Below are 16,459 nucleotides of genomic sequence, written 5' to 3'. Positions count from 1 at the left end.
AGTCCCCTAAATGGTTATATGTGGCAGTGCTAAACTAATCTCAGTGTTCATAGGTTAGGAAATACAAATTTGAGACTGAAAGTTCACTCCTGACTCTTCCTATTTATGATTACAATTTCCAATCTTGAGCCTCATCTGGGGTCCCAGCTGATAAGGACATGGTGATATGAGATTTAGGAGTATGCAGAACACATCCTTTGTATTCCTTTGATCCTGAAGCAAACATATGACTGATCCTGAGCTAGTGGCATCTTGAATGTTCAAGAAAGTTATTGGCACAAGCATACCTATCATAGGGTACCTATTCCTTAGTTGTGCTGAGGGCTCTTGGTGTTGATCTGAGAACCTTAAAGAATTAAAGATAACATCTCCTTCGCAAGGGTTTTTCGTGGCTGATATGAAAGCCTGAAGTGTGCTGAATTATCAGATTTTATGGGAGAGAGCAGTCTGGGAATATGCAGGAGAGGAATGCAGTGAGGTTTGGTTGTTCTCTCACTATACACAGGTGCAAATGGTATGTTTATATGGCTGCAGATGGCTACTCATCAGTGGATTAGCTCAAATAGGCTTGTGCTCAGAAGCAAAAGTACTGAGCACATTTACTACTGGCAGAAGGTATAGACACAGGTTTTCTCATGCTGCCTATGCAGTACTGCTTCCTTTTGTCCCAGGAGCAAAAGGAATAGATTTTCCCAAAACTTTCTTTGAATGGTGGCCTTAAACCTGAGGCTGGAAGAAGCACCTTTGCACAGGTGGTCTCACAGTGTGCTAGAGATAACCCTACTAGTGCGGCAAATCTCTGACAACCTTCTACAAATATCCTGAGCAAGCAGTTGGAAATTAGGGCCACTTTTTATTCCTGTTCTATTTAAAAGTAGCACTGAAATGACCTGAAAATTCTCTTCCAGTTCACTGCTTTTATCTCCAAGCCAGTAGTTGTATCTGTGCTTTTAATTTTTTGGGTTAAAACTGTAGAGGGTATCAGCTTAAGTAGTTGAAAGAGTAAGTGATACAGGGTTGATAACCAGCCAAAAAACAGGTGACATTTTTTTTGCCAGAATTAACCATTTTTAGTAGAATCTTTTAGGATTTTTATGTATTCATGCAGGTAAGACCTATTGAATAAATGGTGATGGAATCACATGAAGTTATGGATGTCTCAGGTGCTGCGGTTCTGCTAGTCAATCTGTTCAAGTTTCCTTGCAACCTATGGCAAGATGGCAGGCTGTCCCCCTGCACTCATGGAGGAACATGATGGAACCAGGCACCAGGACGGGTGAACTTGGCCACTGGACTTGGATTTTGTGGCCAGAGGATTTGCTGCCAGTGGATTCTGATTATGCAGCTTTGGAAGACCCTGGCACCAGGGGAGGTGGCTTTTCCTGACGCAGCCCGTGACTCTGTGGGAAGCCCAGGCTGGAGCAGCTCCGGACCTCGTGGGAAGGACTCATGAAGGAGAGGTTCGTGGAGGACTCTCTCCCAAGGGAGGGACCCTGCGGGGAAGCTGGGAAGGACTGTAAGGAATCCTTCTTCCTGAGGAGGAAGGAAGGGCAGGAACCACCAGCCTGTGAACTGACTCCAAACCCCATCCCCTGTCCCCCTGTGCCGCTGGGGAGAAGGAGGTGGAGAAACATGAAGCAAAGTGATTTGGGCCCGGGAAGAAGGAAGGGGTGGGGGTAACATGTACAAGCCCTGCTCTTTATGTTGTCTGTGTCCTGTGTGTGTTTGATTAGTGTGAAATTAAACTATTATTTTTTCCCCAAGTTGAGTCTGTTTTGCCTAGGACCTTAATCGGTGAAGAACCCTCCCTGTCCTTTGTCTCGACCCATGAACTTTGTCCTCCTCATCCCAGAGTGTGTGTGTGGAAGCTGAGTGAGTGGCCATGGGGCTGTTCCTTTGTTGTTGTGTTGGGTCCAAACCACTACATTCTTGATATGGTAGAAAGCTAAGTATTTTTAATTTTATTTTTTTTTTCTCTGTAAGATTTAGGTCTGTGCACTCTCCCTTTTGGTTAATGTAAGGGAATTTTGTCTTCAGTCATTATCTCTGATCTGGGCAAGTTAGCTTTCAGCATTTTCCTTCCAATTTAACATTGAGACATCTCAAATGTTTCTGTCTCATGCATAATAATTTTTCTTACCTAGAAGAACTCCAGATAGATTTGATGACATAATTGCTGCCATCTCTCTTTAATTGAAGGAATACTTACTATTTTTTGAGGCCAGCATCACCATGTGGCACTGGAATCCACTTCCATGCTCAACTTTCAGAGGATCCCAAGAGCTCTGCTTTCAGTATTTGAAATTAACTAGCATGCTTTAAGAAGGGACTAGACTGTAGTTTAGTTATCTGCATGTTACTGTGTTGGGCAATACAGTGTGTAAGATTATACTATTTTTTTGTTTTCTTGACATGAGGTTAAGTAAAAGCATTTATTTAGAAGTCCTTTTGCAACTGAATTGAACCTATAACCTTCCGAAGCAAAATTAAAATGTAGAAACATAATTACTCATGTAGGAATTCTAATCAGTAAATCAATAAAGGCATATGTTAGTCTTGAACTGAAACATTGGCCAGAAAGCCTTAGTAGTACTCAGGGAAAAACAGTGATGCTATATTTCTTTTTTACTTTTCTGTGTCCTAAGAAAAGAGGATTATTTTTGTAGATGGTGCTGTAGAGGCCAAATTCTGTGACTGACTCCCTGTGCCTATGCAGTATGAACCCGTGTTTAATTGCATGTTTTATCTAATTATTTTTTCTACATGGTTTTTCAGTATGTGTGAAGAACTGACATTGTGGATTTAAAAAAAAAAAAAAAAGTAGTGAAGGGGATTATGTGTGCAGTTCTTACTGAATTTATTGGGACAAAAGAGACAGGGCTTTGAAGGTAGAGAACCTGGCACTTTCAGTGCTACTGTAGAGACTCAAATGATGTTCCTGCATCTGCCAAGGTAGTCCTGTGTAATGCTGACTAATCATATATGACAGACTTTTCAAAGGTAGTCCCTAATTGTGTATTCTAGGAGTTTGGGGGTTGTTTTACTTTGTCTTTTTTTTTTCTTTTTTTTTTTTTTTTTAACTCTACATGCATGATTTTTAAATTATTTTTATTTTCCCCCAGAGTCTAGCTTTTTTTAACTGAGATCAGTCAGAGATGTGATTTGAGTGCAAAGTGCTCTGAAATGCCACATTTGAAGCTGACTATACTGTATTAGCAGATATTTTGTTTGTAACAGCTTGGTTCCTTGTCTTCCCTCTGCAAAAATGAAGGAAAAAGCACCCTCATTTTGCAAGCATTATATAGTATATAACTCATTTTGGTGTTTAAAAGCTTGATATTATAGTATTTCAAAAAAATCCATGAATTCTGCTTTTTGAAAAAATGCAGCACTTTGAGGGATGCCAGATTATTTTCAAATTCATTTCTCTTCAAGCAGAAACTGGAATTTTGGACTCTTATGTTGGTTCAGTGTGATGTGAAGCCACTTTTTAAAGTTCCTTGGTTCCTTGCAAAACTGTGTTTCCTACTGAGAGCTTTAATATAGTGGTAATGTTTCTGAGGATTATTTAAAAATGCTTGCATATGCATTAACTTACATTATATCTCATGTGTCACACAAAACATTTTCTAAGTTACCTGCGAAAGTGCTTCAGGCATATGAGAAAGTTGTCACCTTTTGACACTTCTAGCATTTACTTTGGTTTGTTCTCTCAAGTGGCAAGATATAAAACATGCTGCTTAATTTTCATTGCCTCTGAAACAGCCGTAGTGTTAAAGATGGTGACCATAAAGCTCTTTAGCTCTCATTTGCCTGCATACAGTCACGTAATTCTTCTACATGTTCAAATCCAAATATAATATTCAGTTAAACAAATGTTGTTTGTTTCAGTGAATAAGCAAAGAGCCTTTGGATAAACAAAATTTATTCTAAGTGATTCCAAGTAAAATAGGCACCCAATAATAATATTAGGATGCTTCAGAAATGTATGTGTAACATCCTTTAACTAGAATGTCTGCTTTGTGAATATTATAACGATATTTCATTTGACAAGACATGATGAGCTTTGAATTAATTACAGGGCACAACAGTAGTTTTGGTGGTTTGAAGTAAGCAAAGATAGACAAGAAATAGTGCTGTTGCTGTTTCTAAGACTTATGGCAATGAGAAAAGCACTGGAAAGTGTCAGAGACATCAAAACGAACAGCACACTGCTTTCTTTATTTCTTTGTTTTTTCTTATTACGGGATATGTATTTTTTGCATCTTAGTGCAAATTTGGTTTAAAATTTACTTACTTTAAAAGACTAGTTATAAGTAATCCTTAGAACTGGCAAGAAAGAGGAGATATAATTTATATCTCTAGCTACAAAATGACAGTTTTCCAGTTGTTTTTGGGGCAGGTCTTGTGAAGATACTCACAACAAAAAAATCTTGATTCTTTCTAGCATCATGTTTTCCAGCTATCAGAAGTGGAAGATCTTGGTAAAACTGTGCATGATTCTCAACATTAAAAATAAGAGGACAATCAGATTCTTTTAGCCAAGAGATGTGACCAGAAGTTTTAAATCTCTTACTATTGCAGGGTCACAGTTTTCTTAAATAAAGCTTTGATAAAATAAGAATCTGCATCTTGCCGCCACCAGTAAGCTCCGATTGCGTTAGTGCATAACGTACTGGGGCTTCAAAAACTTCTGTAAAGTTCCATGTAAACTGTTGCCCTCAATTTTGAATTCCCCATTTTGTGGTAGTTCAACATGAGCTGACTTACACTATTTCTATTCTAAAGCAAGACTTTTTATAACAGTAATTTGTTCCAGATGAGATTGGGTTTCAGTACTTCTGTGTATAGGATGCTTTCCCTCTCAGTATTCCTAGGAGCAGGAGAGTCACATCTGCTAGTTTTCTTAAGCACTTTTGGCTTTGAGAAGCTCTTTCATGAATGAAAGGGTTGTGTTTAGTTCACTTAATATCCTTTATTAAATGAGTCAGTGGAGCACATGTGGGTAAAGTTGATACTCTTAACCTTTACGCTGTTCCCATTTGTCTGCTTTCCAGTCAAAGGAACTGGCAAGGATATAATAAATTACTTATATCATCATCCAGGTTTAGCTGTCCCATTTTACAAGATATGTCAGATGGTTATTATTTCCTGCCTTCATGCTTTTTAATTGGTCACCTTTGTATTTTTTTCTATAGGCAAAGTTGATTCTTGGTACTGCTATGATGCTTCTTATTCACATGATACTACATATCTTATGCAAAGTAAGTCTAAAGCCAGGATTGATGGGAAAGGGAGAACAACAATAACAAGTGCATCTCTTGCTCCATAAGGACTTTCTGATTTGGCAAATGTAGTTCTTACATCAAGGAGATCTTTCATCCTCCTTTACTCCCTTTTAACAAGTCCCTTAGGAGGAGCAAACCCACCTTGCTGTGAAATTAATATAATTATAATTATATGTATACATGTTATTGATTAAAATCTCAAATTATCATAGGAGGTCCCCTTATGCTTTTATCTTATTAAGACCAAAGAACAAAATGGGTAGGAGTTTGAAAGTGATCTTATTCTGGGGCAGAATGAGTTATTGCTAGATATGAGCTCATTTAACAAGGTTAAGATATTTTCAGCTTCACAACTCCATTTTCAGTGTTCTATTTTCAAATTTTTTCCTCCATCTGGGGTGGAAGGTGAAGAGTAACGTTCCCTCTGACTTCTTTCTTGAAGAAACTAACTGGGAGAAAAGTCTAAAACCATGTACAATGTCATGTGTACAATAACAGAATAACTTGAACCTCATGTTGATCCCACTGTCTTCCTAAGTCAGGTAAGTCACCCAGGATCTCTTTGCTTGAATCAGTGTCTCGCCATGAGCTTGTATCTGCAATTGTTAGGAAACTTGCCTGAGAAACCAGTAAAGCTGCAGCAAGTAAAGCTGCAACTTTCTTCCTGAGACATGTCAGTGCTAATAAAAAGATAATGTACTTGTAGGAAAAGTTGCCTGTAGAGAGAAGATAACTAATAAAAAGATTTCTTAATTTACATAATGAATTGACACTTAGAAAATATTTTACATGATTTTATGGAAACATTTATCCTTCTGATATTAGTTTGTCTTGGTGAAATTTCAATAATTGGACACATGAGGAGAGTGGTGAGGTTGGGAGGGTGAGATGGTTTTGTCCTGGTTTTACTGTTTGATGAGATCAGGAAGTTCCACAGATGGAATCCAGGCTTTAAATTTGCCTTATGAGAGAAAAGGAGGTGGTGGAGGAAAGGGATAACTGACTGGGGCATGTGAGCTGAAGCTGTCTGTCTGCTGCACTCCAGGACTCAGGCTTTTTCCAAAGACTATGGAAGGAATGAAATCATTGCATAAAAAGTGAAGAAACTAACTGGTGTACTTCAGTAGGTAGGAGAAAGCTACAAAATCACATTCATTTGCATTGGTAGAGTTGTCACATGAAAGATTGTGTTTGTTCTCTTAGTGTATACGAATGGAAAGGGGAAAATGTCCCCAAACCAGGATTGTGGAGGGAGATACTGCATGTGACAAGGTTATAAATTATAGGTGAAAACCAGATGTTGCCTCAAAATCTCCATACTTGTGATAGTATACTTAGAAGTGTATTAACATTTGACCATGCATTTTGCTCTGGCAGCAAACATCTACAGAATTACTTTCTTTTAGCTGTGTAAAAAAATGAAGCAACTGAGGATAAAACTAGAACATTAGTTGATTAAAAAAGGAAAAAACTAAATATAGCTCCAAGCAATATTTGTGAACCATTTAAAGAATTCAGAAGTGCTGCTGATAATTTTCTTTGGGATTTATTGTATACATATTGGTGGGTCTCTGGGAACAAATAAGGGAAAATGCTGAAAGTAAAATAAGCTTTAAAATATGTTTTCTTTTATACTGTTTTCTAAGGACTTTTAATAATTTTCATACTGTTGTCTCCTAAAATGGCATTAAAGTAAAAACAGCTCTTAGATTTTTGAGAATTGCTGTCTTAGAATGTTACACAGATTATGCGTATAAATATTTATTAAACTACTACAGATAAGTATCTTTCAGTAGCTTATGCTAGGACCTTGTATATACTGTTTTATGTTTAAGTATATTTTGGAATTAACATATTGCTAGCTTAATATGCAGAAGTGGTAATGCTCTGAGACACTATGTGTTTCTGAGTGAGTTATTTAGGCTTTGGCTTGTCATATCTATGAGCTACATGACATGAGTTTTCTATTAAATTACTACTTTCATTTTCCTTCAGCAAATAATGAATACACATAGAATGCATAAATACCACTGCTTATGCACCTTGTAGTGCAGTATCGGAATTTCCTATGTGAAGATAAAGCAAAACAAATGGTAAAAGATGGGAAGATTAGTTCATGTATGTTTTTTAATTGCAGTGTATTTAAAGAACCTGCCCAATGTCAACAGAAGCTACTGAAGGGAAAAACAGAGCAAGTGTGAAATAGGTTCCCATCTGCACTCAGTGTTTAGGGAAGAGTGGGAGAGATTTTGCAGGTGCAGGGTATCTGACCCCATGAGCAGGAAACATTCTCGAGTCATGAGTCTGGAAGAAGAAGTAGGCAAACAGAGACTACAGATGTTAGGAGGTACGGAAATAGTTGCATAGCTCAACAGTCACTGATAATTGTGTATGATCTGAACAGCAATAGCTAGACTTTGGTACAAAATTCAGATGTTAACATTACTGAGGAAAATCTAGCCCCTAGCTATAACAGCAGTTACATTTTGCTCATCTGACTGTGGACAGCCCCATAGACCCTGGAAGCATGGTCATATTGGTGCTCCTGAGTTTTTCACAAACTCATGGTGGTAGAAATTTTTAGACTGAAACACTAACTAGAGGCTTTGGCAATACTGGCAGTGATTTACTTCACTGCCCTTGAATTTGTATGGTTTTGTCTGAGTCTATAGATCCATGCGCAGTTTATTAAAACCATATAGTTCAAGATGCTTACTGCTTTCCTGGCACAATAATTATGCCATCAAAGTAGGTACTCCATGATATGGTAAAGTAAGTTAGTAATCATGATTGTTTTCATTTTGAATACCATTAAAATATTTGTGTCTCAGGATAAACTTTTTACTTATGTCTAAAAAAGAGGGTGATGTCATGAGGCATAGTAGTGAAAAGAGAATAACTGGGAATCAAATCTCTGTCAAAGTGATCAAGCTCTTAAGAGGTTCAGTAGCTATCATGAATATATACAGAAAAGTTAAATCCAAGACAAAATTTAATTGGAAAGATGGCGTATGATTGCAAAACATTTTTATTTGCTCTGGCTTCACACATGACATACCACAGTTTCCCTTATGTTAGAAGTGCTTATTAGAGAGAACTGCAACATGCAGAGGCGTGAAGGTTTCCACAGTGCACAGACCCCAGCATTGCCTTCTGTTCTTTTTAAGTGAGAGTCCCTAGCAGCAAGAGTGCCTCAGGAGAGGGGAACATGGCTCCTCACAGCACCTGATAGAACTGGATTCTGGAGAACATGTGGTGAGTTGAAGAACCACCAGCAGCAAGGAAGAAAGGCAAAGGAAAAAGGGACTGAGCTTCCCGTTCTCCTGGGTCTCCAACCTTCCTGGGTCCTTTGGGGTCCTCAAGACCCTCTCTCTCTGTAGTTCCTCTTATAGGTGTCAACAACATCCTGGGTCCACTCAACCATAAGAATTTTTCAGTATGATATAAATTATATTTACAATATGGTAACCTAATTGGTTTGTGACTTTAATATAATAATACAGTTGGCTTTGTAGAGATGAGAAGCATTTATGGAAGTGTGGTCTTCACCCAAATGCAACCTGGAAACCTTTAAACCAGTTTGTAGAAGGGAGAAGACACATTATTTAACTTTCCTTTTATGCCCTTTCTTTAAGCTAATGGCCATTGTCAAAGATAAGGGGTTGGGCAAGGTGGACTTTTGTTCTGAAGACATCTGCTCTCAGTTGAAAGAGGACCAGCCACAAAGGTCTGGTGAGAGGAGTGACTTTGGCTGGCAGCAGCAGTGGCATCTTTTATTTGTCTGTTTTAGATACTCGAATAACCAAAGGTCATACAATAAACAAACACTATATCTGTTTTTCTCATCCTCCTGGCTGGCAATACGTAGCCAACCTATCCAGAATGCAGAAGCATTTGGCCTTTATATTAATAAATTTTACAAAAAAAGCCTTTTTTTCCCATCTGCTGGCATCAGCATTGTGCTATGCAGCTCAGTTTTTATCTGGAACAGAATGTGAGGGTGGAATTAAGAGGAAAACAGCTAGAACTAGTCAGAAAAGAAGGAGAACTTAAGCAGAACAACCACCTATGAAATGTTTTCATATTACCCTCTTTTTGTAGGCTTGGCCTCCAAGGCTCTGGTTTATTATTTCTGTTTATACTTCAAGCTATTTGGTGTATATGTGCTCTAGAATTGAAAGTTCTTCAAACCTGATTTTTCTCACTTGTTTAGTTTGCTTAAGCTCAGTGTGGCTTGATGTACTTGTCTTGCTAAGTCATTTTTGTTCCCATTTCCCACAGCATGTTGTACTTTTATATGGAAAGTGTCTTCGTTACTAGCTTCATTTGTAAATGAATGCTTATTATTTATGTGTGTTGTATATAGATAGCACCACCCAATTTTTCTTTTAAATAGGTATGTGGGTGGGGAATTTCAAAGCTAGATGGGAATTTTTGCTTCGTAACTCTATTGTGAATAGCTTGCTTTTAGTTGAATTTTGGATGTGGTAAATATAGCTGTGTGCATCAGAACAAAGCACGATTGTAAGAGCAGAGCAGTGAGCAGTTCATTTTGGTTATATGCTGTACATCAGTGTCAAACTTTAACAACTCTGTTGAAAGCTGAAAAAAGAAGAAAAGATGAAGTTTAAGGGTTGCTTTAGATTGCATATAGCAAGAAAGTCTCCATGTTGATAATAAAATGCACTTACCCGTTTTCTCCACAATTAAAAATCTCTTCCTGAGGAAATTTGCCTGTATTTCTTAATGTCTTTGTTTTTTTTTCTAGGGAAGATTTCAAAATGGATGACTGGAAACCAATTCTTTTTCTTCTCTTTGTTTCGACCTTCTGCTCTATAGTTGCACAGCAGACTGGTAATACACTCAAGAAATTATGCTTCTTCAAGTTGATAGCAAAATTATTTTTTCCATTTATACCCAATGCCAGAGAGAGATGAAGAATTCATGACAGTTTATTCTTTGTATAACTAGGGATAATGTATATTTTTATGAAACATATATTGAAACTAGGGTAGGAGAGTCATCCTAAAAAAATGCAAAATTAAATGTAGCAGCTCATTAAAAATTGCTTTTGTTCATTCATGCTGAAGTTTGGTATTTCCAGAACTCCTTAATTGTAAGATTGCCAAAAGCAAGATAAATCACAGGCTTTAGCATTTTAATTTTGGTAGTCAGGTCTTTTGGAAGAGCTACTGGAGAAAATGTTTTGTCCAGTTGCAGTACATTTTCTGCATGACTGTTGGTTTGAATAATAGTAACTGTTTCATCCATGCCCTACTAGCATCATATGCTTCTGAAAGGTGTGGAAACAACATGAGTTTAGTATTTACTACAAGTCAGTGTGCTTAGTCCTGTTTAAGATGGTATGAATTTATTTTTCCCCTCAGATAATAAATATTTATAAGTAATGTATGCTTGCAGAATGCAGCTCGAAGTGCATGAGTAACTTTTGCTTTGAGCTCACTTGACAGTAGGTTAAGACATTCTTATGGTTGTGGTTCACATACAGAAGTGTGTACAGCAATTACCAGGCTGAGTGTGGAAGTTGTGTCAGTGTGAATTTCAGCATTTCTTTTTTACCTAATAATGGTGTTGCAAAACGATTTAGCCTCTGACAAGAAGTTTTAACTTTTTGCATCATCCATATATTACTAACTAGCTTTCAATAAAATCAGTTCATAATTGGGATAAATGTTAAGTGCCTGTCTACCTTTAAAATATTGAAAAATAATGATGGGAGAGGGAAAGGCAGAAGCATGCAAAACAGTTGCAATTTATTTCATTAATTATAAAATGTAGAGTCAGTTCTTCCTTTGCTGATGAACAAAGCTGGAGAAGCTATAATAATTCATTCTTCTCTGTGATCTTTCTTGGACAGCTTGCAGAAAAGGCACATTGGCAGATGTTGTTTTTTTAGTGGATACTTCAACAAGTATTGGCCAGGAAAACTTTCAGAAGGTGAAGAACTTCCTCTCCACCTTGGTTTTGAGTCTTGATGTTGGCCTTGATGTGATCCGAGTTGGGCTGGCACAATACAGTAATGAGACTTACCAAGAATTCTTGCTGAACCAGTATTTGAAAAGTGATGTTCTGGAGCAAATTGGGAATTTGCCATATAGAAGTGGAGAACCTTACACAGGGAGAGCTCTGGATTTTGTCAATGAAGTGTACTTCACTGAACCTGCTGGTAGCAGAGCTAAGGGTTATGTCCCACAGGTAGCCATTCTGATCACTGGTGGAGAATCCAGCGATGAAGTTGAATTGCCTGCTAGAAAACTGAGAAACAGAGGCATCTCCCTCTATGTGGTGGGAATTGGTGTCCAGAATACAACTGAGCTTCAGCAAATAGCCAGCAAACCATTTGGGAAATATCTGTATAGTGCTGGTAGTTTTGATGACCTTCAAGATCTCTCCAGAAGACTTTTGCGAAACTTCTGCCTTGCAGTTGAAAATGAGATAGAAGGTAAGAAGCTGTTATTATACATGTGCTACTTCAGTTATTCATATTGTGTAACTGACAATGAGGTGTAGGAAAGTGGTCCTGGTTTTGATGTAATTTACATCAATGTTACTGTCATGTAACGGAGTTGAAAACAGTGGGGCTAAATTTGAGTTAGGCTGCAGTTCACGATGATGTCCCTGGTCTTTTTAACGCATTTCAGTGTCTGCATTGAAGTCAGTGAGGTTTAACTGTTAAAATGAGAAAGTAATTTTGTACTTAGTGCTCTTTGAACAGTTGAACACATAATTATTTATTAAGTTGTGCTTTTGGTAACTCTTATTTCCTGCAAAAACCTACTTCAAGTAGAGCATTCTAGGAGTTATGAAGAATGAAGGGAAGTAATATTTTCCCTTTCAAGATACTTGCTGAACAGCAAAATTCACAGAACATGTATTTTCCCTGTTTCTTTAAGGATTGTTTTTGAATGGTGAAAGGTGGAGGGATATAAAAGAGGCATGGTGACAAAACTAAAATCAGAACAGAAATTCTTTAAAATATTATGTAGTTAAAATTTGTAATGTTTTTTTTTTTTTTCTGGTTTTGCAGAGGTCAGTATGAATACCTCCACTAGTTTTTCTCAAAGAAGAATAAAGGTTAGGGGTTAAAGATTATGCTGGTCATTAGGCACTTGACTTTAATCCCCTTCTCCATAAACTCTTGACACTAAAGGACACATTTGAGTCCAGTTTCATTTGTGAAGGACAGTGCTGAAGCAGCTTTCCCTGTGCCCATCCTTAACAGGGACTGTGACTGTCCTATAAAACTCCTTGTTTTCTTCCTTGTGTTTTCATCATGTAACTAATGTTTTGCATGTGTTGGATACATGCTCTTTGTCTTTTTTATTATGCCGGAAAACGGATCCTACCCAGCTCTCCAGGCTTCATTCCCTCAGTGACTAGAAACTTGTTGTGAGAAAGGAACACTGGGATGACCACGCTGCTTGTCTAAGGCTTTTTGTGACAACAGCTGAACAATTAGGTAACTGCCTCTCCCACACCCTAGGCCTGTGAGATCCTACACACAGCAAAACTGGCTGGTGCTTGCCAGGGTGACGGGGGCCAAACTTAAGAGCTAAGCCTTCCCTCCTGAAGCCAGAAGCTTCTCTTTGTGTGCATTGTATCTACTCAGGTGGTTTTCAGAGAGGACAGCTGGGCCTATTTCAGTATGGGCTCTGTACCTCCCACCCCCTTATTTCCCATCGGGAACTGAGCAAACCTTCTGCTGAAAAGATGGGAATCTTGAAAAGAGAGAGGGCTTCAGTGGAAGTGGAGTGTGCTGCTGCTGAACAGCATGGGCGTGGCTTATGCAGTAGCACCTCCTGGTGTTTCATGGCCAGAGTACAGAGAAATTTAATTGAGATAAAGCAGTAAATATATATACAGGTATACTGGTTTAGAGAGAGAGGTAAGTTAGGGAAAGTATATTGGCTTTGATCTCACCGATGCCTGTATTTATTAAGTTCTGCATAAATTTGTTTCATAAAACAAAGATCATCTTCATGTGAACCCTGTTTTGTCTTGTCCTGTCATATGTTTTCCTATATTTGCTGACCTTCTTTCCTGTAATAAATCTATTAAATCACCTTTCTCCAGTCACCTTCTCTTAAACTGCGACATTTTTTAAACTAAAAAAACTGCATTCAAGTTACAGTAACTCAACAGCAGTAAGACAGGGCAGTTTAACAATGTGGATGTGTGTGGGAGAAGAGGTGACTAGAAGAGGAGGTTAGCTACACAGAGGTATTTATTTCTGCAAATTAATGCAGATTATCAACAGAGTATGGAGTACCTACCAGAAGCTGTTTTGCACGTTCTCATGCACAGCACAGTAGCACAAAAGGGCATGTTTTACCACTGTTTTGGCATCATTGCTGGTATGCTGGCGACTTGGCAGTGAATGTTTTAAGAGCTAGGCAGCATGGCTGACCAATTGTCAGGGCTACTCTGCTAAATCCATGGTTGCCCTTCCCCCTCCCTGCAAATTATGTGGTTAAGAAGTCCCAGATCTGAGAAAAATCTCATAATGAAAGCATACTCTGTGCATGCTGGACATGAACATGTACTGGAAGAAAAATCAAATAGATTTTATATTAATGGAAATTTTTAATCAGAAGCATCCCTCACAATTAGAAAAATGCTCTTCCCTGAACTGATTATGGCCTTTGCATCACAGGTGTTCTGTGAATCTTGAAGTCTCAAGTCTCAAGTACAGCCTCACAGCCTGGCTAAGGGGCATGACTGAGGGGCATGTGTGTGTGGGCATATAAGCGTGTATAGATATATTGAACTGTTTAAGAGAAAGTTTTTGTTGTGGGCTAAACAGAAAAACTGTATTGATCCAATGTGAACTTTTAAAGATTTTCATGCAAATCATACCCTCTAGGGGGCAGTTTGTACCGCAAGTGAAAATACTGAAATGCAGCGATGGCCACTCTGAGGTGAAGTTATTTCTGTATTTATTTGGTTAGAGAACTGAACACATCTTTTTCATAGGGGAGGGAAAACCCAGATAACTGTAATGGAGTTTATATGATATAATGGTCTATAGGTTCTAGCCCAAACTAGCAAACATGGAAACCAACTTTGTGCTTAATAAGTTTTTCAGAGCCAATTGGTGAAGAAGTAACAGAATTAGATGAAGTGCTGTTTTACAGATAAAACCACGTCTGACATCCTTGCAGAGGTACAACAGTGGATGATAATACATATAGGGACACAGAATAAAATTCACTACGACACATGAAGAATCAAGGTACAGAAGAAATAAGCCAAGTGGTTTAGCTGCTTGATGAGGGCAAGATGTTTGGAAAAGAGGGAGGAATTAACCACATCACAGTATTTGCACAGTATCTTATCAGGAGCTATTCAATTAGTTCCGTAACTGAGATAGCCCTCATCTTATAACATCTGTTATTCACAGTGGATATTCACATTGCATGTAGGCAATGCTGCCTGTTTCTGTAATGTCTTTTTCTTTGGCCTGTTCTACATTTATATGTATCATTTGGTCTTGTGACAAAGCAATAAAGCACAGTCAGCCATCAAGCCATTGCAATTGGAATATCTGTTGTACATTTTAAGTTGGTAGCCAAGCTCACGGAAACACTTGTGAGATTAGGCCCTTTGAGGACATTTGATGGCAGGAGAAGAGTGATCAGTGATGTAGAACCTAATATCTGCAAGTTTAACATATCCCCACTGAAGCTGGTTGACTGCTGTATTTTCCATAAATATAAAATGCCGTCTTGCTGATTCTGACTTCCAGTTTTAAATTTACCACATTGAATTTTGTTCCATTCCCATGACTCTAACAAAAGAGAGATCATAAATAGTGTATATTCATAGTTTCCTGTTTCTTCTACTTTTTTTTTCAGGTTGCGACATAGGTCTTTCTATAGCTATTGATATTTCAAGACGTGTGCAGCCAGCATCCACAGTGCTTCTGAAGCAGAAATTGCAAGGATTCCTTCCCAGGCTTTTACTCCAGATGAAGTCGCTGCCAAATATCACCTGTAATTCTGGCTCTCCAGTCAACATTAGATTCAAGTTCCAAGTACTGGCACAGACCAAACTATTAATCTTTGACTCTGATTTTGAAGTCTATAATGAAGACATCATCCAGAAGTTCTTAGATGCACAGACCACTGTGGACACCTACCTGAATGCAGACTTCTTACAGGCACTTGAGGATAAGTTCTTCAGTGTGACCTCTGCTAAAGTGAAGGTAATGGCATAAATGTTCATGCTGGAAAAATTACAGTTTTATATTTGCAGACTGATGCTGAATACTCCAGGGAGGCAAAAAGGTAGTTCAGTAGCTAGTGAAACCAATAAAAAGAATTACAGAATGGCTGAGGAACTACTGGAGGTAACTTTGTCTAATCACCCTTGCTCAAGGAGGATCAACAAGATCAGGCTGCCCAGGAGCATGTCCAGGTAACTTTTGAGTATCTGTAAGAATGGAGACTCCAAAACCTCTGCCCATGCTTGGTCAGCCTCACAGTAAAAAGGGTTTTATTATGTTTGTATAGACCCTCCTGTTTTTTCATTCTTCCTGATACAGCTGCATATATCATTTCCAATTCCCTGAGCACTACTGCAGTGAGACAATAGCCAGAATATTTGGGTTAATGCATATGATCATGAGTAATCATACAGAAAACCTTTCCTGTATTTACCAAGGAATGTCTTTGTACGTGGAGTAGTGGAAACAGTTCTCATTCAGAAACTCTAAATCTCTGTCCAGAATAATGACGGCTCTAAGCAGAAGTCATAGAAAATGTAATCCAATAAATTTGTTAACCTACGTTTATTTGTGTAGTTAATTTGTCAGATATTTTCAAATAACAAAGTAGAGTTCTGCTGAGGGATAACTCATGATCAGGAAAATCTGCACTGACACTGCAGTAAATTCATCCATCTTGAAGTGAGGTGAAGGGAGAAGCATAAAGCCTGGTCTAGTACCTTCTGAAGTCAATAGAGAATCTTTCCACTTAAGTGAAAGAAAGCTGGATCTCATTGGAGTTTTTCAGGGTCATTGCCCTGACAGTTTATTCTTCATAGGGTGCCGACTCAGAAAACGACTGAGCGTGTCCTGTAGGAGCTGTTTGAATGTTAGCACTTTTAATAGTAAATCACTTTCTAAGGCCTTCATGCAGAAAGACCTTCCT

General features: G+C 38.2%; 1 protein-coding gene across 1 annotated transcript in view; it reads left to right on the top strand.

Moving 5' to 3' along the window:
• The first annotated feature begins 7,586 nt into the window (after nt 1-7,586).
• Nucleotides 7,587-16,459, top strand: part of LOC104397600 (collagen alpha-4(VI) chain-like) — a 27,200-nt gene continuing 18,327 nt past the window's right edge. The window contains exons 1-3 of the mRNA XM_010007600.1: nt 7,587-7,635; nt 11,167-11,751; nt 15,164-15,513. Coding sequence (XP_010005902.1) covers nt 7,587-7,635; nt 11,167-11,751; nt 15,164-15,513 — 984 coding nt within the window. The remainder of the gene's footprint in view (nt 7,636-11,166; nt 11,752-15,163; nt 15,514-16,459) is intronic.

This window comes from Chaetura pelagica, unplaced genomic scaffold (genome assembly GCF_000747805.2).
Source record: "Chaetura pelagica isolate M959 unplaced genomic scaffold, ChaPel_1.0 scaffold10, whole genome shotgun sequence".
Classification (NCBI taxonomy): domain Eukaryota; kingdom Metazoa; phylum Chordata; class Aves; order Apodiformes; family Apodidae; genus Chaetura; species Chaetura pelagica.
The sequence above is the reverse complement of the archived record's forward strand: the minus strand, read 5'-3'. Positions and strand labels throughout refer to the sequence as shown.